This window comes from Zootoca vivipara, chromosome 14 (genome assembly GCF_963506605.1).
Source record: "Zootoca vivipara chromosome 14, rZooViv1.1, whole genome shotgun sequence".
Classification (NCBI taxonomy): domain Eukaryota; kingdom Metazoa; phylum Chordata; class Lepidosauria; order Squamata; family Lacertidae; genus Zootoca; species Zootoca vivipara.
The window spans coordinates 48,248,416-48,270,886 of NC_083289.1; the positions used below are offsets into that span (position 1 = coordinate 48,248,416).

Below are 22,471 nucleotides of genomic sequence, written 5' to 3' on the forward strand. Positions count from 1 at the left end.
GAGTTTGACAAATTCCTAGAGGAGCGCGCCAAAGCTGCTGAAAGGATCCCCAACCTGCCCTCGCCACCTCAGGAGGAGCCCACGCCACCGGCGACGGCAAACCCCCCAAGCAAAAAGAAGCCGGAGCGCTCGGAAGATGCCCTCTTTGCCCTGTGATGCTCCTTCCTCGGCTCCTCTTCCTCGTGTGCGTGTGTGGAGGAAGGCAACCGCGCAGTCCAGCGGCCTCCTCATGCTCTCCAGCTCACGACGAGCTCCCTTTGCCACTCCTGGGTTCCATAGATGGCCTCTTGTACCTCTTGGAAGCGATCCAGCCCGAATAAGCTAACATTTCACAGAGTATTTACATCCAGCCTTGTCACTCCTGTGGCTGTCCTCGCCCACTCGCTAAGCTCCTTCTTTCTCGAACCCACCCACCCAGGTCAATACCAAGACCCTCTCTCTTTTTTTAAAATAATAATAATGCATGAATTCTTTCTCATCTCACCGACCCGCATTCCCGGCAGATCCAGAACAGAGTTGTGCAGAGGGCAGTCCTGTCTTTGATTTAAGCCAAAACCTCCTTTCTCCCACAAGCCAGTCCAAAGTGCAACATGCTTGGTACATCTCTGATAGCAGTTAAGTGTGTTTAGGTGCCTGTTTTCTCAAGAACCGGCGCAGCCTTCCCATAGGTTGAACACAAAAGAAATTTATCGTCTTGCTCCAGTTCCAGAATTTGGTGCCATGCATTGCCTGTTCCCCCTCCCCAGCTAGGTTTTGGATCTTAAACGTCTTTTTCATGGGATGTTTGTTCGGCTTTCTGCCCTAAGGTGGTCAACTGCAGTGAGGATTGTGACCTGGCTCTGATAGGTAGGCTGTGTTTCTTAGCAGGTACACTGTCTCTACAAGGAAGGGAGAAGAAGCTTTGCCCCCCCCCCAAAATGGGCAGTCTTTAAAGTAGTGTCCGTGTTTGGCAGGTGGACTCCTGGCACACACATACCATGGGCCTGCTTTGCATAGGTGCATGTGAGACGTGCGCACACGTGGAAAGGGATTTAGAATAGATTCTCTGCCCTTGCCACAGAGCTTCAGAAAGCAGAGGTGTCGCTGAGAATCCTGGGAGTACGATCCGGCCACAGCTGGGCAGCTGTGTGCATTGCAAGGAAGGTGTACTTTAAAGCTTCAATGAGAAGCAAGAGACAGTGTGGTGCATAATCTGGAATGCTGGGGGGACGGGGACGCCCCTTGTTGGCACCTCGGCTGCTGCGTTCTAAGTGATGGCTTTTTCCGTCTTGTCTCTGTGCTCCTCTGCCTCCGCTAGCAACGCTGAACCCCTGAAGTTGCTGTCAGGATTTCCAGGCTGTGCCAAATTCTCGACAGCGTACTGGCCTTTGGCTTCTCAGGCCTTCCAACAAATCCCCCGCCAAGTGGAGTTAGAGAAGGCAGAAGTGACCCTTTTAGGATAGGACTTGGTCTTGCTTGCTGTTGCTTTGCTGGTCCAGCGCGACTGCCACTTCCTGGTACCTGGGCCTCCATACGACTGGTAACTCTGGGTGATGAACCTGTATGGGTGTTTTGCATAGCGGAGAGAGGTGCTCTGAGATTGGGAGCACCCCACGCGATCCACTGACAGTTTGGTGTGTGGTTTCAACCTGTCCAAGGGTATAATGTAGGGTCCACCCAGGAGGAAAGTAGCAACTGCCCCCTCCCTGGGAACACGTCACATATTTGTGCAGGATTAAATCAAACCACGGGAGTTGCATTCTGCTTTGTGGTGGAACTTGTCTGTCATATATGGATCGACTTCCTGCCTTGCGGTTAGTTCTGCTGTTTTGATAACAGGTCCTAGTTTTGATGTTTGACTTGGTCCACCCCCGTGCAGCAGAGTGATGTGGTAGAGACCTATGGTAGTTGAGTGGGCTGCACCACTTCCTTGTTTTAAATATTCCGTACAAATCAAAAGCCAGCGCAGCAGGCAAAGGAGTGAGCTGGAATCTTTCTTCTTACAGTGTTAGGTCTCTATTTGCTATGAATGTTTACAAGGAGGAGTATTCAAAAGGGGCCCTCTAACAGCCGCAGTCTGAAATGACATTGCCCCTTTCTGCTGCCTCTTGCGCCGTCCGCTCAGTGGATGTATGCTTTTAAAAGCTCATGCAACTGGAAGCTGTGTTTTGGACGTGGCTGTTCCATGCGTTGCCTGACCCCATGTCTAGTCCAGTTGTCGGGTGGTTTCTTCACCTGCCTGTGTGGATATTGTGGCACTACTAAGCAAGAATGTTTGGGTAACGTGTGTGTGTGTGTGTGTTGAATGTTGACCTTCTGAGGCTGTGATCTGGCTTCCTGACTACTTTAAGAGAGAGGACCAGGTCTCTAGCACACGGCTCTGTCTCTAGCACATCACCCAGAGCAGAAACCGGTTGTGTCCATTCCATTGCTTTGTAGTAGCTCAGCATTGGGGAGCCTGTGACCCTCCAGATGTGACTGAACTAGAGCTCCCATTATCCCTGATCATTGACTGTGAGGGCTGGGACTTATGGCAGTTGGCTTCCCAGCAACAGCTCGAATGACCACAGGTTCCCCATCCCTGTTCCAGCAGTGTTGAGATCCCTTTAGAAGTGGATTTGTTGCAAGATACTACGCCAAGGAGGAGAAAAGCAGGCAGCCATTGCCGGCAGTTTTGGCAAAGTGGAGAAGAATCTCACCCAGTCTAGTCTTGGTGAGAAATGAAATGACTTATTAGTGTCAGATAGAAGTGGACATTTTTGCTTCCACCCTGCATAGATGCTTCCTTGCTGCTGGAGGAAGGTCCCTTGGCTCGAGAGCCCTTGGATGTTCCCGCGACAACCCAGTTCTTTCACCTGCGACTAGAAGCCCTCGGAGCATGTGAACTTAGGTTTCTGGCTATGTCCTAGCACAGCCTTCCCACAACCTGGTGCCTTCCAGATGTTTTGGGCGGCAGCTCCCAGAGCATCTGGAGGGGCAACAGGTTGGTCTGCAACACTCACCGAACTCCTGCCAGAGCTTTTTATGGAGTTTCCCTAGCGTCCCATATCACATTGACTTTCCATTGCTTCCTTGTGACACTCAAACTCGGAAGTTGAAATTTAAATATATTTCATCCCTTTGTCCTTATTTCCACAGGCCTTTCTGCCCTCAGTTTTACTTCCTTGCCCTCCAACCATCTTCACTATTACCGTATTCATAGGGGTGAAGAGAGAAGGGGTCGTCTATTGTATTAGAGGCCAAAAGCGAGGGAAGGTTATGACCCCAAGTGGCATAATCCACAACAATGTGGGACTATCCATTAAAAAAAAAATCCCTTATCTGTGTTAGGAATCACTAAATGACACTAAATTATTGTTGGGATCCTTGCTCAAACACTAATGAGGCCAATCAGTTAGGCTTCGGTTATTTATTTTTGGCCTGATCCGGTAGGAAGTTTTTGAAAGTTTATTGGCACCATCTCCACTGAAGTGAGCGAGAACTTGTGCAAGAGAAACTCCTGCTGGATTGGGACCTTAATTGTTACCTCCCTTCACCTGTTCCCCCCCCCTTTTTTAAGAAATTCATCTCCTACAGCATCTTTATTAACACCTCTGTGTTCTGAGGTGTCAGAACGAAGAAAACGAATTGTTTCCGTTTAAAATATATTCCATTTGTGAGGAGGTGCATAGCATGTTCTTTCTCTACCACCAACCCCCTTTTTTAAAAATGTTATGTGTAGAATTCAAATCTGTATAAGACTGGTGCAATAGCAAAACCTGTTACAAATTCTTGGGCTATGAAGAAATGGTTAAATAACCATGTGTGTGCCGGGGAGGAGAAAGCACCTTTAAATTATAACGAAGTATCTTAGAAATGGAAGGTGACCATTTGGCCATTGTCCTGACCATACAGCTGTGCGGTTGTCACCATTCTGGTGCCTTCCAGATGTTTTGTACTGCTACTCCCACCACCCGGCTGGGTCTGATGGAAGTTTTGGTCCAAAACATCTGGAGCACACAAAGTTTCCAAAGACTGGCTTCCAGCATCTGTCCCCATCTGCATTATACATTTAAAGCCATATCATATCACTTTAAACAGTCATGGCTCCCCTCAAAGAATATGGGAAGTGTCATTTCTCCAGGGTGCTGAGAGGAGGCCCCTATTCTTACAGAGCTATGATTCCCAGAGTTCTCTGGGAAGAAGGAAGGGTTGTTCAACCAAACTGGGAATTGCAGCTTCGTGAGGGGAACAGGGGTCTCCTAACACCTCTCAGCACCCTTAACAAACTGCAGTACCCAGGATTCTTCGGGGGAATCCATGACTGTTTAAAGTGGAATGACTGTGATTTAAATGAATAGTGTGGGTGGGGCTGTAGCCTTTGGGGAAGACAGTGAAACCTTCCAGCTTTCAGGAAGAATGGGGAAAGAATGAAACGGGCCTCTTTCCATGGGGGGGGGGGGCAAGGCAGCTTCCAGCCTTAGCAAGAAGGCCACGTTCTTTCCCATTCCCTCATCGGAGACCTGCATCCTGGAGCCTGCTGTCCACAGCCTGGAACTGGTTGTGCCAGCAAAATGGCTCTCTGTAGTTGCTGCATCTTGGTGATCTGGATAAGAAGATAGCTGTCCCGTTGACATTGCTGCTGTTGCAGGAGGAGGAGCTGTGCCTGGCCTTTTCCTGTCACTCCCCATCCCTGTCCTGTGAGGACAGGCAGAGGAGGAACAAGAGGGGTCCAGGGGTGGGGAGGTCTGAAGTGCCAGCCTCTCTTGCTACAGAAGAAGCACTTTTTCCTTTGTAAAATAAGGTTGCTGGGGTACTAGTTGGCTGCCAGCCCTTCATCTGGGTGTTGGCTGGCAGATCAGTAAAGAAAGCGTCCCCCAACACAGGAGAGGAGGATATTTTAAACCTTTTCATTGCACTTTCCCCCTGCACAGACAAAAGAACGCCAGAGCTGCCTCAGCGCTCACTTCTGGCAGTCTAGCGTGCATTGAACCTTCGTTCGGTTTAGCATTTCCCAACCCGTTACCTTCCAGTTTCAAACTGGTACATTGCCCCCAACCGGCTGGGGCTGATGGAAGTTGTCATCTAAAACTGGGGGAAGTCTGATTCAGTCCCTGTGAGGATCAAAGAGAGGCGAAAGCATCTCCTACTGGTATTTACTGCCAGGATATGAAGGACTGATACAGGGCATGGGATCCCCCTGGTTAATGGCCTATTGACCCCACAAACTTTAAACCTTTGGCTCTGTTTTCTCTGCGTGTCTCCCGCCCAAATGATCTCCGGGAAATGCCTGTCTGCAAAGAGGTGAGATGCATTTAGCACAATTCATGGCACTCGCCCAATGCAACAGTTTTTTTGCAGAAGGGGGTGCAGATCATAAATGATGATTTTTTGTAGTTTGAAGCAGTTTCAATCCAGTTTAAAATGTCTCATGTGGATAGGTGAGCCTGCCACTAAACCACAACTCCCATCATCCCTGACCATTGGCCATGCTGGCTGAAGTTGTTGGGAGTCCCAGCAATGCCTGAAGTTGCCACAGGTTCCCGATTCTTAAATAGAAGTGAGGAACTTGTCTTTTCAGGCTTAGCCTGGGAAACAAGCTTAACATGGTCTCATGACCCTTCAGGAGAGCACAGAAGGTATGGAGGAAGTATGGACCCAATTCTTTGCTCAACCCTCTGGTGTTGAATGCTGACTTTAAAGTTAATAGCTGCAGCCATAGAAGCATCAACACAGGGTCGCTTTGGATGAATGGCAGCTGCAGGATAGCGGTCAAGAGAATCGGGCCCTTTTTATTATCCAGCATCTGGCGTGAACACTTGGCCTCCTTTTAACCTCCACCCTGCTTTGATACCTACAGAAGCGTGGACCACACCTGAATTTGTGATCCCACAACACCCTTTTATAATCCCACAGGAAGTGGCTTGCTTAGAAATTTCCAAATCTTCTGTACAGTCCTTTTGAACCTTAGGCATGCAGTGACTGAACCTGTTAACTATTTGGATTTTAAAACAAGCAAAACACCAATCCTGGCCTTTCATGGTCCTGGTTCCTCATATAACCCCACACTCTTGTTTCCTGCTCTTATTTCTCCATGGCAAGCAAATGCTTCTAAGGAACATCCTTATTTAGTGAGGTTCCCTCTGCCCTCTGAGAAAATTAGTATGAGCTTCCCACCCCCACCCCCACGTCTGCTAACTGTTGCAATAGCATCAGACCACCGTAACCTGTGTCATAGTGTCTCCATCTGTATATTTTTTTTAAAGCTCTAGGCGTGTCCAGATTAAAAGTGGATAATATTTATTTACTGAAAATATTTGTTTTGTTTGTTTGTTTGTCTGTTTGGGGGAGAAGGTTGGTGGGCAGGGAAAGGGAATTAATTGTTTTTTAAAAAAATGTAAAGACATCTATGTAAAAATTAATTCTTTAAATGCCTTTAAAACTATCCTGGCTTCTCTCTCTCTCTCTCTCTCTCTCTCTCTCTCTCTCTCTCTCTCTCTCTCTCTCTCTCTCTTTTAGTGATGGTGTTCTTTGTGTGAGCAAAAACCTGCTAAACGGTTTTTGCACCAGGATGTATTAATTAACCTGCCGTCACTTAACTCTTGTCTGTCCATCGGTCTCTGTACATTTTTTTTCTCTCCTTTCATTCTTGCATGTGAAATACTCCCAATAAAATACCGTTAGTGCAAACCTGTACAGCTATAATGACTAGACGTGAATGTTGGCCGTGTGGTGACGGATTGAATGTATTGCCCATTCTGCACCCCAGGATTTTGTGGGATTTAAGGCAAAAGGATCTAAATCACCTACTCCCGTTGAGAACCTGTCGGGTGGGTCGCTTTGAACAGGTATCTTTAACCTTTTCAGACCCAGCACCCACTTTTAAACCCCAACATGCTTTGGGGGGTCGAATTCTTAATCTCCTGCTGCATGTTTGCCTGGTGGCAGTGCTGTTGCGACCTATTTTGGATCAGGCTGTGTGACCCACAAGTGGTTCTCAACCCACAAGTTGGAGACCATTGGCTTTGAACACAAAAAGGAACTCGATGGAACAGACCAAAGACACATCTAGCTCACTGTTCTTTTCTCCCATTGGTAAACCAGATGCTTCTGGCAAGTCCCCACCACGGACATGAGTGTGTTCCTAAATACCAGCAGTATTTACTGGATGACACAGTTTTAAAAAAGTATGGGGGGGGGGAGTGAGAAAAAAATCCTCTTCCATACCTCTTCCACACTACGCAAAAATTTACAACCCTCTCATCATGATGACATTCTTCCCCCTCCAGATAGGTGTCTTTAAACTAAAATCCAAAATACATTTTCCTATATAAAATTAAATCCATGCACCCACCCTGAATTGGGCCAGGATGCTGGTTTTGGTTGAGAACTGGTTTAGTTTTTCATGACTGGCCAAACTCGCAGCTGGACAGAGTGGGACATGGTTTGGGGGAGAGATTCAGGCTAAGAAATTGGGTGGCGGAGGTAGTGGAAGGAGGAATTAATCAGGCACTTTCTCAAGCAAGCAGGTTCCAGGTCATTTCTCCCCTCCCACTTCGAAGTACTCAAAGAATTATCGTTGGAATGAAGGCAGGAGTATTGCAAACAGGAGCGTTACCTAACGCAGGCGGTGCAGAAAAATATGTCCGATTAAATTGCAAACGGCCTGCTCTGCTGCCATTTTTTTCATTGGTGTTAAGCAGCTGAATGAAAGCTGCTAACATTTAAAGCATTTATTGGAAAAAAAATAATCCCAGAGTTTCCTATCAAGAGGGACTGACTGTTAAGCCGCTCTGGGAATTGTAGCTCTGGGAGAGGAATCGGAACCTGCTATTCATGTATTTCTCCCATGAAAAGAAGTCCCTCTTCCTATGAGACTCTGAGAATTGTAGTTCTTTGCTGTGCTTTCCTTCTAGAAAAAGAAGTGCCGGTACTGCGTGCCCTTGAGTGCCCCCAGAAAGAAAAGCACTGGCTCTGTGATGGGAATCGGGAGTCTCTTAACAACTCTCAGCATCCTTAACAAACTACAGCTCCCATAATTCTTTGGGAAGAAGGCCATGGCTGTGTAAGGGGGTATAATGCTTTATATCAGGCATCCCCAAACTGCGGCCCTCCAGATGTTTTGGCCTACAACTCCCATGATCCCTAGCTAACAGGACCAGTGGTTGGGGAAGATGGGAATTGTAGTCCAAAACATCTGGAGGGCCAAAGTTTGGGGATGCCTGCTTTAAATATATGCCCCCCCTCCATGTCTCAATTATAGTTACATTTCCCAGTGTGGTTTAACAAACCCTTTTCACAGGGAACTCTGGGAGTTGTAGCTCTGTAAGAGGAATAAAAAAGGTAAAGGACCCCTGACTGTTAAGTCTAGTTGCAGACCACTCTGGGGTTGCAGTGCTCATTTTGCTTTACAGGCCGAGAGAGCCGGTGTTTGTCCTCAGTTTTTCTGGGTAATGTGGCCAGCATGACTAAGCCCTTCTGGTGCAACAGAACACCAAAACCAGAGCAGCGCCCGGAAATGCCGTTTATAGAATCATAGAATCGTAGAGTTGGAAGAGACCACAAGGGCCATCCAGTCCAACCCCCTGCTGAGCAGGAAACACCATCAAAGCATTCTTGACATATGCCTGTCAAGCCTCTGCTTAAAGACCTCCAAAGAAGGAGACTCGACCACACTCCTTGGTAGCAAATTCCACTGTCAAACAGCTCTTACTGTCAGGAAGTTCTTCCTAATGTTTAGGTGGAATCTTCTTTCTTGTAGTTTGAATCCATTGCTCCGTGTCCGCTTCTCTGGAGCAACAGAAAACAACCTTTCTCCCTCCTCTATATGACATCCTTTTATATATTTGAACATGGCTATCATATCACCCCTTAAACTTCTCTTCTCCAGGCTAAACATACCCAGCTCCCTAAGCCGTTCCTCATAAGGCATCGTTTCCAGGCCTTTGACCATTTTGGTTGCCCTCCTCTGGACACGTTCCAGCTTGTCTGTATCCTTCTTGAACTGTGGTGCCCAGAACTGGACACAGTACTCCAGGTGAGGTCTGACCAGAGCAGAATACAGTGGTACTATTACTTCCCTTGATCTAGATGCTATACTCCTATTGATACAGCCCAGAATTGCATTGGCTTTTTTAGCTGCTGCATCACACTGCTGACTCATGTCAAGTTTGTGGTCTACCAAGACTCCTAGATCCTTTTCACATGTACTGCTCTCAAGCCAGGTGTCACCCATCCTGTATTTGTGCCTTTCATTTTTTTTTTTGCCCAAGTGTAGTACTTAACATTTCTCCTTGTTGAAATTTGTCTTGTTTGCTTTAGCCCAGTTGTCTAATCTGTTAAGGTCATTTTGAAGTGTGATCCTGTCCTCTGGGGTATTAGCCACCCCTCTCAATTTGGTGTCATCTGCAAACTTGCTCAGGATGCCCTCAAGCCCATCATCCAAGTCATTGATAAAGATGTTGAATAAGATTGGGCCCAAGACAGAACCCTGTGGCACCCCACTAGTCACTACTCTCCAGGATGAGAAGGAGCCATTGATGAGCACCCTTTGGGTTCGGTCAGTCAGCCAGTTACAAATCCACTGTTTACCTTCCCGCCGGAGCAGTACCTATTTATCTACTTGCACTTTTGACGTGCTTTTGAACTGCTTGGTTGGCAGGGATTTGAACTGCCGACCTTCTGATCGGCAAGCCCTAGGGCTCTGTGGTTTACACCACAGTGCCACCCGCGTCCCTCGTGAGATGAATAATGGCCTCCTAACAACTCTCTGCACCCTTAAGAAACTACAGCTCTTAGAGTTCTTTAGGGAAAACCAAGACCACTCAATGTGGAGCTGCAGTGCTTTAAATGGATGGTGTGAAGATGTCCTTGGTCTGCAGGAGCACCAGCTGCAATGTGACTGCCCGGCCCAGTGGCTTCTGTCTATTGGCTTTGTAGCCTTGTTTACTGCTGTTCCTTCCAGCGCATCATGTGCCTCCTGCGGCCTTTTGTCTGCCACAACATTCTAGTAAAATACAGTGCCAGCTTCTGTTTGGGAGGAAACGCTGGCTCTCGCTCTGACAGAGCAGAAAACTGTGGAAAGGAACATGAGTGTTGCAAATTTCACACAAGAACAAAGCAATTGATGGCAGTAGTGCCACCCATGTACATAACAGATTTACAAAGAAGGTGTGGGTAGGCCCCTGCCCCAAGGAGCCTGCAATCTACAGCTGGGGTGGAGAACCTACCTGTCAGTAATCAGATGTCATAACATCAGGTGATTGCCAGGTAGGTCCTCCTATCCACTTGTCAAAGACCATTGTGCAGCAGTTCCCAAGGACCCAGCAGCTAGCTGGTTGGCAGGCGCTTGGGAACGGCAACATCATTCCTGACTGCTCCAATAGCACTAGCTAGTTTCCACTGAAACTTGCAAAACAGCTCAATTTTAGCTGCTGCTTTCAGTGGTTTACATAAACTATGCATTTACGGTTATCCCTAAAAGTCAATGAATTAAAATTAATCTAAAAAGAAATTCAAAATATAAATAAAACCAACTGTTGAGAATCTACCCCTGTGGCTCCCAGAAGCTGTCAGCAGGCGACAGCAGCCACACACTGGGAATGGCTTTGACTGGTCAGCTCAAACAGGTGACGGTAGCCGATGGGTCTCTAACCCTCGGTGAGTTAGAGACTTGCCCTGCATGCGAAGACAGGTTCCAGTGGATTCCACCTGGGAAAGTAGCCCATTTAGGAGAAAGACAACGATCCTAAACCTTCCCGCTTCCTTGTGGGATATCTTCAGGATAAGAAAATGAGTAAAATAAACAAATCCAAAGTGGAGTCCCTAAGGCAGTTGAATGGCGCCTTGTACTCCTTCTCCCAACTCCTACAGCCCAGCTGGTACCAAATGTCTTGCTTTCCTTTCCTTTGGACCACACCAGCGAGGCTGAGGGGGGGGTGTCTTGTCGTCTGGGTGGCCCAAGACTTCCATACCCCCTGCCCAGGCTTGCGCCCCTGGAGAGGTCACTTTGGTGCGGCCAGTGCAGCAGTTTGACTTCACCCCTCTGCAAAACAGTACTGTAATCCAACAGGTGCTGCTTTTCCTAGCACGCAGCTGCAACAGTGAGGGGAAACCCTCACCTACAGGATAAAAAAAATTCCTTCCAGTAGCACCTTAGAGACCAACTAAGTTTGCCATTGGTATGAGTTTTCGTGTGCATGCACACTCCTCACCTACAGGCTTATTCTGCTCCATGCAGCTAAGGAAAGAGTGCTGAAGTTGGCACCCCACTCCCGCCCAGTGTGCATACGAGAAGGAAAAGCTTTCTGCTCATGTGCAGAGGAATTATTGCGTGCCTGGAAAGACCCCTTAAAGTAAAAAAATATGTAAAGGCCCGGAGTTTTATGCTTGGCGGCGGCAGGCAGATATGAAACGAGGAGTGTTGCTGCACATTTAATATTATTTCATAAAATAATAGTATTTTATTAGTAATATTCTTTCCCTAATAGAATAAATTTCTATTTTTTTCCTGTTTTCTATTTTTTCCGTTTTCCTGTTTCCCCCCTTTTACATCTGGCCGCCCCCCCATCCTGGTTAAGTCCCTGCCCTGCAGGATATTTAACGCAAAGCTCCCGTTTCCGTCCACAAACAACGGGGAACCGAACCTGAACGGCTCCTTTAACTCCTTAACCCCGCCTTCCACGTCGGCTCTGACTTTGGCAGCTCTTCGCCTTCCTCTCCACGTGGAGGAGGGGAATCCCCGCCCCCATGATGTAATCCTAGAGCCTGGGCTGTGACGCGAAATCACTCCACTGCGGATCCGCGCTGCCATTGGCTGAGCCGACTGGCACTACTGGAGGTGTTTCCCCGCTTGCTCAACTAAGCTTTCCCGCGGGGGCATTCCTGCCTTGGCCGCAGCCGATTGGCTGAGGTCTCAGCACGGCCCCGCCCACACGAGCGGAACAGGCTTTAACTCTTTCCCTGCCTGTTTGTTTGCTCCCCGGGAGAGCCTGATCGCAGAAGGCACGTTTGTGCGTGTAACGACAAACAGCCCTGCAAGGAAGTAACGATTAGTCTGGTTGGTTTAAAAAAACCCGGACAAATTAATTAGGGGAGAAGGATGTGGCCTGTTGTTTATGACAACTAAATGGAACCTGCATGACCTAATGCAGTCTACCTGTGAATTTCAGGCATTGTGGGCAGAAAGTAGGGGAAGGCCTTCCACGACTTACATGTTCTGAATGTGGCAAACTTCTCACTGAGACTTGTTAGTCTGGGTCTTACCACTTAAGACTGCAAGCTGAGGTTTGAATGACTGCAGGCTTCCACCTTAAAAGAAATCCCTGCACATAGAAAAGTAGCAAGACAGGAAGATGTTCTTCTCCTTGAGCAGCTAATCTTCTATGAGCACAGATTGTTGTTGTTGATGATGATGATGATTTAAATGAGCATTCAATCAAGTTAGATCCTATCTGCACACGAGTTGAAAATCCCATCTAGGCCAAATTGAGGCCATAAAGGCAAATTCCTTTCTGCTGCTCTTTGTCCTCAACAACTACTCTTCAGGTAGACGGCCTCTGAATAAGATGCTATCTAAATATAATAAATAAGACCCAGTGACTGAAAACTCCTCTTTCTCTGTGAAGAAGTGCGTGTCAGTGAAGCATAAAACTAGCTGACACTATCAAAGCAAAACCCACCTGTTGCCTCTGGCCCCGCCCACCACTGGCAGGTAACTGACCCCCCCCCCAAGCCAATGTTGCCCAGAAGAGAATGTGGCCATGGAGATGAAAGAGTTTTCCCCACCCTTGTAGCAGAGCATCATGTTCAGAGGCAGTCTACCTCTGAATAGCAGGTGCTGGGACTATAAAGCAGTGAAATGGAATATGCTAAAAGCAGGCATGCTTATTTGACTCCTTGAGGAGGGACATTGCAACGTTTTATTGCTGGTTTCCCTTTGTCCCCCTATAAAGTCATCTATAGCTACATCCTCCAGCAGTGAGTTCCATAAGTTAATTTCTGCTTTATTTGCTTGCTTGTTTTCTTTTTTTAAAAGCTTTGGGTGCAGTTTAACTATTTATTTTTATAGAAAAGAATTGTAGAGATGAATTGATGGAATTTCTTTCTTTCTTTCTTTCTTTCTTTCTTTCTTTCTTTCTTTCTTTCTTTCTTTCTTTCTTTCCAATATTTGTTTGTTTATTGCATTTATATTCCACCTCTTCTGTGCTCTTGTACCTTTAAACAGATGCATAGAAGGTACAGTTTCTGCAGGTGTATCCTGTGCTGAAATTCCCTCTTCTGCACAATTATCAATGCTGCAGGAGCCCTGACTAATTTTGCCACCTACCCTGCGAAGAGGATAAAGGAACGACCTTAATTGTGGTGAAACAGCCACTTTTAGCAGATTTGACATTGGCTAAACATCTGGCAACCTAGGTAAGCCGAGGGGTGGCTCTGACATATTGGATCAAGGGAAGAGGGAAGAGTCTCGCCTAAAAATAGATGGGAGGCCCCAAATTTATTATTTTGAACACCTATTTTGGGTTGAGGAAAGGGGCAGTGCTTTATTCACACACACCACAAAGTTACCTGTGGATCTAGGTTGTATGTGTTTTGTTTTCCTTGCATGATGGGATACAGAGGTGGGGAAGGTGAAAAGGGGGGCACCCCCTCCACAAGTTCTGTTTCTCCCCCATTTTATTTTGCAATCAAACAGGGCTCTTGCAAGTCTCTTCCAAGAATATGTAGGATTATTCCAGGAATTAAAACTTGCATTGCCCTGCACATGTAGAGATTTCTGCTGGGGCACAGATTTAGGCTGGAATCCTAGCCTCTCTTGCATGCGAGCCTCACTTGATTTCAGTGGAAACAAAACAAAAAAAATCCTTCCAGTAGCATCTTAGAGACCAACTAAGTTTCATGACATTGGTATGAGCTTTTGTGCGCATGCACACTTCTTCAGATACCAGATTTCAATGGGACTTCTGAGTGGACAGGGTGAGAATTACGCTGTTTGTTTGCCATTCTTAGCGCAGACCCTTTGTAATAAATGGGATGTATTTTTTTATTAAGCTCCCTTAATTTCAGTGGTGAATATCTAGGGTTAATCATACTCAGAGAAGATCCATTCTGAATATGACTTAGTTGGGTAAATTACCCAATGGGTCTACCCTAATAATGACTAAAGTCTGGATCCAACTCTTTCTACTTTAAGCAATGGTTGGTTAAACGATGTCCAGTTTCATTGATTGTTTTTCTTTAGTTCATGGAATAGCAGAATTGTAGTTCAAAGGAACCCCTGCAATGCGAGAAACACAGCTCGTTATTAGTATGTTTTTAAAATTGCACGGGTATTGCATAAACAAATCCTTTAAAATAAATAACCTCATGCATTGCTTCCTTTATATTAAAAAATCCCAGTTGTCTTGAAATTCCTACTGTTACCAACAGTGTGGTTGAGCAGTTCAGTGTCAGACCAGGAGAACAGAATTCAGCTTCCAACTCAGCCATGAAGCCCACTGGGTATGACATTGGGCCAGTTGCTGCTTCTTAGCCTAACCTACACTACAGGGTTGTTGCAATGATGAAGTGCATAAAGCAGAGAATCACGTGTGTCACGGGGATATAAATGTACAGTAATAATAATTATTATTCTTGCAAAATGATGTGATGTGGTGTCAAACACACACACACCCTTTCCAAGTTGCAAATCATTGAGTTCTTGAGCCTTCTGGGGTCCCTTTGATCAGACCATCCTCATGTCCCTCTCCTAACCCCCTTTCCTTCTCTGTGCGGAACAGGCAGAAATTCAACAGGTGCAACTTTCTGGGCATGCATGGTGGGGGTGGGGGCGAGGACACGACGTGTAGAATTTCCCTTTCCAGCTGCTCCACGGCCTTCCTCTTCCTCCACATTGATCCTGCAACCGGGTAAACATTTGCTGGGAAGTGATCCCCAATCAAAGCGGGGCAGATTTCCTGCTATGTAAGCGGAGCCTGGGACTCTTGCCGCCGCCCCAGCTTCCCGGTGTTGTTGTGTCCCGCACACCCCTCCCGTCCATATGAGGAGGCGGGCCGGCCAGCCAGTTCACTTCCCGGGAACTGCCAATCAAGAGAGCCAAGGGGCGGGCCCCAAAGCGTTGGCTCCTCCCCCTGCTCTCCCTCCCAGTAGCAGGTTTGAGCTCCACCTCGCAACTCTTGCCTGCCATGGACGTGAGGATGGCAGCCAGCAGCAGGCAGCTAGGAGCCACCAGCCTATAAACGCCGGGCTGCTTTGCTTCCTGATGCGCGGATGGCTTCTCTTTGCGCAGAGTCCCCGGCAGCCTAAGGAAGGCGCTTCCCCCTCCCATCCTCCCACCCAGGCTCCTCCAGATTAGTCAATTACACATATTTTTTTTTAAAAAAATTAACTTCTTTTTGGCCTGCCCCCCAGGGTGGGTAGGGGTGCGTGTGTGGAGGGGGTTTCTCTAGGGAGGGGTTTGTGCGCGCCGTGGCCGAGATGAACAACCTCGCCTTCGAAGAGGCTTCTTTGGAGAGCTTGCATCCTTCGCTGACTCTCCATGAATCCAGCGAGATTGACACGGCTCTGCTGAGCGACATTGACGGTGGGTACAGGGTAGGGGGAGCGGAGCGCGGGGGGGGGGTTGTTTCTCACGGTGCCAACTGGGGAGAAGGGAAGCCGCTTTTGCCCACTTGGTACCTGCAAAAAAAATGGGGTCTTGCATCATGGTGGAAGGGGGAGGGATGTCCAAAGGGCTGGGAGTTCTCTGGAGAAACCCTTTCTTGCTTGAGTTAAAAGTAGGGATCTGTGGTTTGGGACGAGGGTCCTCATTTCTGTGCAAAGGGAGTGCTATTGGGTTTTTTTTAATTATTATTATTTCCAAAAGTGCCCTTTTGCCAAGATATATAAATATCCAGCCAGCCAGCCTGTGATTTCAGCAAGAGCGAAGTTCCAAATTAGAGCCTGGATTGCCGGCAGCCTCTGTGTGCAATATTTCTCAAATCCTTTTTCCTAACCAGTTTTGATGAAGCGAGCGCGTCCTGAGCGTGTGTGCCTGAGAAGTGAGAGTTTTGGGAGCGTGTGTGTAGGGACGAGCCTGCTTCTTTCCCACCGAGGGATCTGTTTCTCCTTGGGTGACGGGATCCCTTGAGCGGATCCCCCACCCTGCCTTCGCTAGCCATGTGCTTTTTGTACCCCGTTTACCACCAGCATCTGGAAACAAAACAAAACGCCACCTTTTGACCATCACGCCGGCGGGTGTATCCGTGGGAGGACGGAGGACCGCTGGCTTTGCAGAAGGGAGTCAAAACGAGCCTGTGCAAATAAAATATCCAGAAATCCACCGCCTGCTCGTGTCCCTGGCGGGTAGCCAGCTGCTGAGCTTCTGGGGCTAAACGCCCCGCCCACTCCCACTCCCCGTCTATGTGTGTGTGAGAGAGAGAGGGGGGGAGGCTGACGTCACGCCTCGGGTTACTGTCGGTCATTCCCTCTTTCGGAAGAAAGTTCAGCGCGCCTTTCGCGAGGCACCGAGGTTTGCGCGCTGGGGCGACGCTCCGCGGCTCCTGCGCTTTCATAGAACTGTACTGTTGGAAGGGACGCACGCAGCGCCTTGGCTTGGCTTGCACCCAAGGGTGCCAACTTGAATAAAATATTGGGGAGGCCCAGGCATGCCTCGCCCCCCCCCCCAATAATGGATCATAAGACGCGGTGCGCACAATGGCACTGCACATCAACTTGCGGGATGCCTCGGTCCCCTCAAATATTTTATTGGGGGGCGCGAAGGGACCTTAGCCCTAGGAGTTGTCTCCTATGATTGCACTTCACCGTCTTGCACGCCACCCCTTCTCTGCAAAACCGTCCCGGGCCAGCCTTGGTGGGTTTTAGTGCAAAGCACACCTCTTGTGTGTGCAGTTGTATATGCGTCTCTTAGTAATGCTATGGTGCTTTTAATATTGCGTTATAAAGTGAAAGAGGGCACTGTATATGCCGACCTGGAGGCATATACAGTTTTTTTTTTGTTTTAGGTCCACTTTTATTGATAACTTACCTAAAGAGACACAAAAGTTCCTACCCAATACAAAGCATCTTTTCATAATACACCTGAGGAAAAGGAATACTTTAAAAATCTATTCTAAAAAAGAACAGAAGCAAAAGAGAGAAAATGGGAAAAGATAAAAAGGCTTCTGGTTCTCCATCCTTCAGCTAAAGATAGTATTCACTCATTGACCTCCAACTATTATATTTTCTATAAGCCAATATTTTTTCAATATTCAGATCCAGATATTACAAGTATATTTTCTCTTGCAAGCAGAAAAGTCCATAAGAAGTTTCTAACCCTTAATAAATGTCAATAATGATTTTTCTCTAATTAAACACATTAACTTAACACTTAACATGGAATACAGTCATACCTTGGTTTAAGTACGCTTCGGGTCGAGTACTTTCAGTTTAAGTACTCCGCGGACCGTCTGGAACGGATTAATCCACTTTCCATTACTTTCAATTTAAGTACTCCGTGGACCGTCTGGAACGGATTAATCCACTTTCCATTACTTTCAATTGGGAAAGTTTGCTTCTGGTTAAGTACGCTTCAGGTTAAGTACAGACTTCCGGAACCAATTGTGTTTGTAAACTGAGGTACCACTGTACATTTAAAGCACTATGACACCACCTCAAACAGTCATGGCTTTCCAAAGAATTCTGGGAGCTGTAGCTTATTGAAGGGTCCTGCAGGCTGTTAGGAGCCCCATTTCCCTCTCGCAGAACTACGATTCCCAGAGTTCCCTGTGAAGAGCGATTGACTGTTGAACCAACTGAGAATGAAGTACAAGGTGCTGGGGCCTTTTCAGTGGTGGCTCCTCACATGTGGAACTCCTTCCCTCCTGAGGTACACCTAGCACCATCTATTTATGGTTTTAGGTACCTGGTTGAGACGCACCTTTTGGGGGCAGGGGTTTGGAGGAGGAAAGACCTGATGAGATAAATGATTGCTAACGATTTCCTGTGTTTTAAGGGCTGCGTAATGCACTGTGGGTTAAACCACAGAGCCTAGGGCTTGCCGATCCGATCAGAAGGTCGGCAGTTTGAATCCCTGCGACGTTTCCGTGTGCTGCTCTGGTTCGCCAGAAGCGCCTTTGTCATGCTGGCCACATGACCTGGAAGCTGTACGCCAGCTCCCTCTGCCAATAACGCGAGATGAGCGCCGCAACCCCAGAGTTAGTCACGACTGGACCTCATGGTCAGGGGTCCCTTTACCTTTAATCTTATGGATCCATTTTTTTAATCTGATTGGACTCTGTTGCAATCCGCCTTGTAACTTGTGCAAAGGGTGGTAAAAAGAAAATCACCTAAATACATAAAATATACTGTGAAAGTAGCAACACTGGTCCAGTGCGCACGGTTGTTGTAATAGTTCCTAAGGATCACGGATCAGGGAACAATACCGAAGGCTGTGACTCATTGCATAAGAGGCAAGAGTGCTTTTGTGCTCTGAGAGCTTAAGGGGCACATTATTCCGTGCTTTGGAGTTAGGATATAGTTGCAGTCAGGGGCAGGGCCCATCCCATTTCGCCACCTGAGGCAAAACACAGAACTGCCCCCCTTTGCCCCCCTACTGCTGCCCCACCACCACTTCTGGGGCTACCAGAATGCTCCCTCCCCTCTTGCAGAACTCGGCAAGAAGCAGGGTGTTCCAGAAGATGGGTGGCAGTGCTGCATGCCAGAAGCAGTCTTGCACACCTGCCGCCTGAGGCCGGTGCTTCAACCTGCCTCATGGGTGGGCCAGCTCTGATATTACTGCCTTGGCAAAAGACATACTTACCATTTTCTAATGCAGGGGTAGGCAACCTACGGCCCGGGGGACCGGATGCGGCCCAATCGCCTTCTCAATCCGGCCTGCACACGGTCCAGGATCCAGCGTGTTTTCACATGAGTAGAATGTGTCCTTTTATTTAAAATGCATCTCTGGGTTATTTGTGGGGCCTGCCTGGTGTTTTTATATGAGTAGAATGTGTGCTTTTATCATAGCTGCCAAGTTTTCCCTTTTCTCGCGAGGAAGCCTATTCAGCATAAGGGAAAATCCCTTAATAAAAGGGATAACTTGGCAGCTATGGCTTTTATTTAAAAATCACCTCTGGGTTATTTGTGGGGCATAGGAATTCGTTCATTTCCCTCCCCAAAATATAGTCTGGCCCACCACTTGGTCTGAGGGATGGTGGAAGAAGAAGAAGAAGAGTTTGGATTTGATATCCCGCTTTATTACTACCCGAAGGAGTCTCAGAGCGGCTAACATTCTCCTTTCCCTTCCTCCCCCATAACAGACACCCTGTGAGGTAGGTGGGGCTGAGAGACTTCAGAAAAGTGTGACTAGCCCAAGGTCACCCAGCAGCTGCATGTGGAGGAGCGGAGACGCGAACCCGGTTCCCCAGATTACAAGTCTACCGCTCTTAACCACTACACCACACTGGCTCTCATAGCTGAAAAAGGTTGCTGACCCCTGTCCTAATGCATGAAAGGCTGTGCTTGTGTAACAGGGATGTGGAATCTCATGTCCAGGGGCCAACTGGGGCCCTTCAGACCTCTAACTAGCTGTTGGCAAATAAAAAAATTCCTTCCAGTAGCACCTTAGAGACCAACTAAGTTTGTCATAGGTATGAGCTTTCGTGTGCATGCACACTTCTTCAGATACACTGAGAACTGTGCATGCACACAGAAGCTCATACATATGACAAACTTAGCTGGTCTCTAAGGTCTACTGGAAGGAATTTTTTTATTTTTTGTTTCGACTGTGTCAGACCAACACGGCTACCTACCTGTAACTAGCTGCTGGGAGTCTCCCAACCCACCCAATCCGCAGGCCACACCACCACAGGTCCCATGACAGTGTTTCTCCAACTTTGGTCCTCCAGCTGCTGTTGGACTATTACTCCCATCATCCCTACCTTGCAGGACCAGTGGTTATGGATGATGGAAGTTGTAGTCCAGTATTTCCCAAACTTGGGTCCCCAGCTTCTTTTCTGACTGCGATTTCCATAATCTCTTGCTAGCCGGGGATGACGGGAGTTGTAGTCCGAAAACAGCTGGAGACCCATGTTTGAGAAACACTGTCCTATGGGAAAGTATGACAGCCAGCTGTTCCCATGCATGGGGGTGGCACGCAGATGCTGTGCCCCCCAGCTGTTGTTGAACTCCTATCAGCCTCTGCCAGCGTGGCCAGTGGCCGAGCACAATGGGAGTTGTAGTGCTCTGAGACTGGCCTGTCCCAGAATCTCTGGGCAGATTGTGCAAATATTTTGCAAAGGAGCAGGAATGGCAACAAATAAATGGATTCCATTGCTCCCACAGAAAGCGCCTGGATAGCAGACTCAGCAGGGGCTTCCCCACTGTGCTGAGGTGCAACTATTTCTAAATGGGCATCTAAATGGATAGCTCAGTTAGAGCATAGTGTTGATTACACCAAAGCTGGAGGTTTGATCCCCATATATTCCTGCATTGCAGGGGTTTGGACTCGATGATCCTCAGATTCCCTTCCAACTTTACAATTCTATGATTCCATGATTTATGCTCATAAATTACCACGTGCAAATTTTATGCCACTTTCTGTTGTCTTTTTGCCATCTTTTTTTTTTTGGCGATGTCTAGTGGTCATCCTGCCTCCAGACCCGGGTCCCCAAACTAAGGCCCGGGGACCAGATGTGGCCCAATCACCTCCTAAATCCGGCCCTCGGACGGTCCAGGAATCAGCATGTTTTTACATGAGTAGAATGTGTCCTTTTATTTAAAATGCATCTCTGGGTTATTTGTGGGGCATAGGAATTGTACATTTTTTTGTCCGGCCCCCCCACAAGGTCTGAGGTACAGTGGACCGACCCCCTGCTGAAAAAGTTTGCTGACCCCTGAGTCCAGACCTTCCCAGGTGAGAACAAGGGTAGAATAATATAATGTCCCTATTGATCAGTGCCGGATTTACGTATAAGCTAAAGAAGCTATAGCTTAGGGCCCCGCTTTCTTGGCCCCCCCCAAAAAAAAATTAAAGGAAAAAAACACCTGGATGTACATTTCCAAAATATAAGATAAAAAACAAATAAAATAAAACCCACATACAGCAACAGCGTTTTGTGTTGTGTAGGCTCCTATGATGTAAGTCATGGGCCCCGTCTGCTAGCCTGCTCCCTAAAATATCATTGCTTTGCTCATTTCTATATATAGGGTGCCTCCATTCTGCATGGACTGCTTGCAGGGCAACATGGGCAAATGGCTTTAGATACCCATTAGGTCCATCAATTACCATATAACATATAAAGGTAAAGGGACCCCTGACCATTAGGTCCAGTCGTGACCGACTCTGGGGTTGTGGCGCTCATCTCGCATTATTGTTGAGGGAGCCGGCATACAGCTTCCGGGTCATGTGGCCAGCATGACTAAGCCGCTTCTGGCGAACCAGAGCAGCACACGGAAATGCCATTTACCTTCCCACTGTAGCGGTACCTATTTATCTACTTGCACTTTGATGTGCTTTTGAACTGCTAGGTTGGCAGGAGCTGGGACCGAACAATGGGAGCTCACCCCGTTGCAGGGATTCGAACCACCGACCTTCTGACCGGCAAGCCCTAGGCTCTGTGGTTTAACCCACAGCGCCACCCACGTCCCTATATAGCATATATTCAACAACAAAAAACCAGCGATCATTTGTTGTTGACAAAGGACAGCTGGACATATAAAGGGCCCCATTACCTTCAGTACATCAAACCTAAATCCAGTTCTGCTATTGATACAGCAAATGGTCACTGCCTAAGGGTCACTCTCTCTCAGCCCTTAGGCATTCCTGGTGGTCCTTTACTGTTGCCCTGCTGCTGCTGCTGCTATTATTATTATTATTATTATTATTATTATTATTATTATTATACTGCCCTTCACCCAAAAATCTCACGGCAGTTCACAGCATTAAAATACAAAATAAAAACACAAAATACACAATAAGTGAGAGAAAAGAGTAGAGAGAGAAAGTACTCCAAGGAAAATAAAACAATTCCTACCAGAAATACACCACCCCCCCCAAATGGTTCCACAACAGAAAATTCGCACTTGCCATGCAGGTAAATTCCTGACAAATTTCATTTCATTTTGGAAATCAGTGTTCTGATTCGACTTTCATTACGTAGATCTGGATCCCAACCCTTGCTCAGTCTTTATGCCACGCTGCTTATACCACCAGTCCCCTTTAAAAAATGTCAGAACGCTGGAATAGGATATCTCTTGTCACCGTAGATCTGATCGCACTTCTTTTAATACTGAGGGACTCATAGGGGTTCTGCCTTAGAGTACATCAGGCTTGGACTTGGGAGACGAGGGTTCACATCCCCCACTCAGCCATGAAACTCACTTGGGTGACCTTGGGAAAGTCACTGCCTCTCGCCTTAACCTACCTCACAGGGTTGTCGTGGAGACTGAATGGAGAGGGGGAGAACTTTGTACGCCACCTTGAGGTCCTTGGAGGAAAAGCTGGGATAGAAATGCAATAAGTAAGGAAATAAAC

General features: G+C 47.4%; 2 protein-coding genes across 4 annotated transcripts in view; both read left to right on the forward strand.

Moving 5' to 3' along the window:
* TOM1L2 (target of myb1 like 2 membrane trafficking protein) overlaps positions 1-5,144 on the forward strand; it is a 54,781-nt gene extending 49,637 nt beyond the window's left edge. For all 3 annotated transcript variants that reach the window (XM_060282430.1, XM_035130760.2, XM_035130761.2), the window contains one exon: positions 2-5,144. In XM_060282430.1, the coding sequence (XP_060138413.1) occupies positions 2-156 (155 nt within the window). In that variant the 3' untranslated portion in view covers positions 157-5,144. The remainder of the gene's footprint in view (position 1) is intronic.
* Positions 5,145-15,097: 9,953 nt separating this feature from the next.
* SREBF1 (sterol regulatory element binding transcription factor 1) overlaps positions 15,098-22,471 on the forward strand; it is a 49,093-nt gene continuing 41,719 nt past the window's right edge. The window contains exon 1 of the mRNA XM_035130971.2: positions 15,098-15,541. Coding sequence (XP_034986862.2) covers positions 15,436-15,541 — 106 coding nt within the window. The 5' untranslated portion in view covers positions 15,098-15,435. The remainder of the gene's footprint in view (positions 15,542-22,471) is intronic.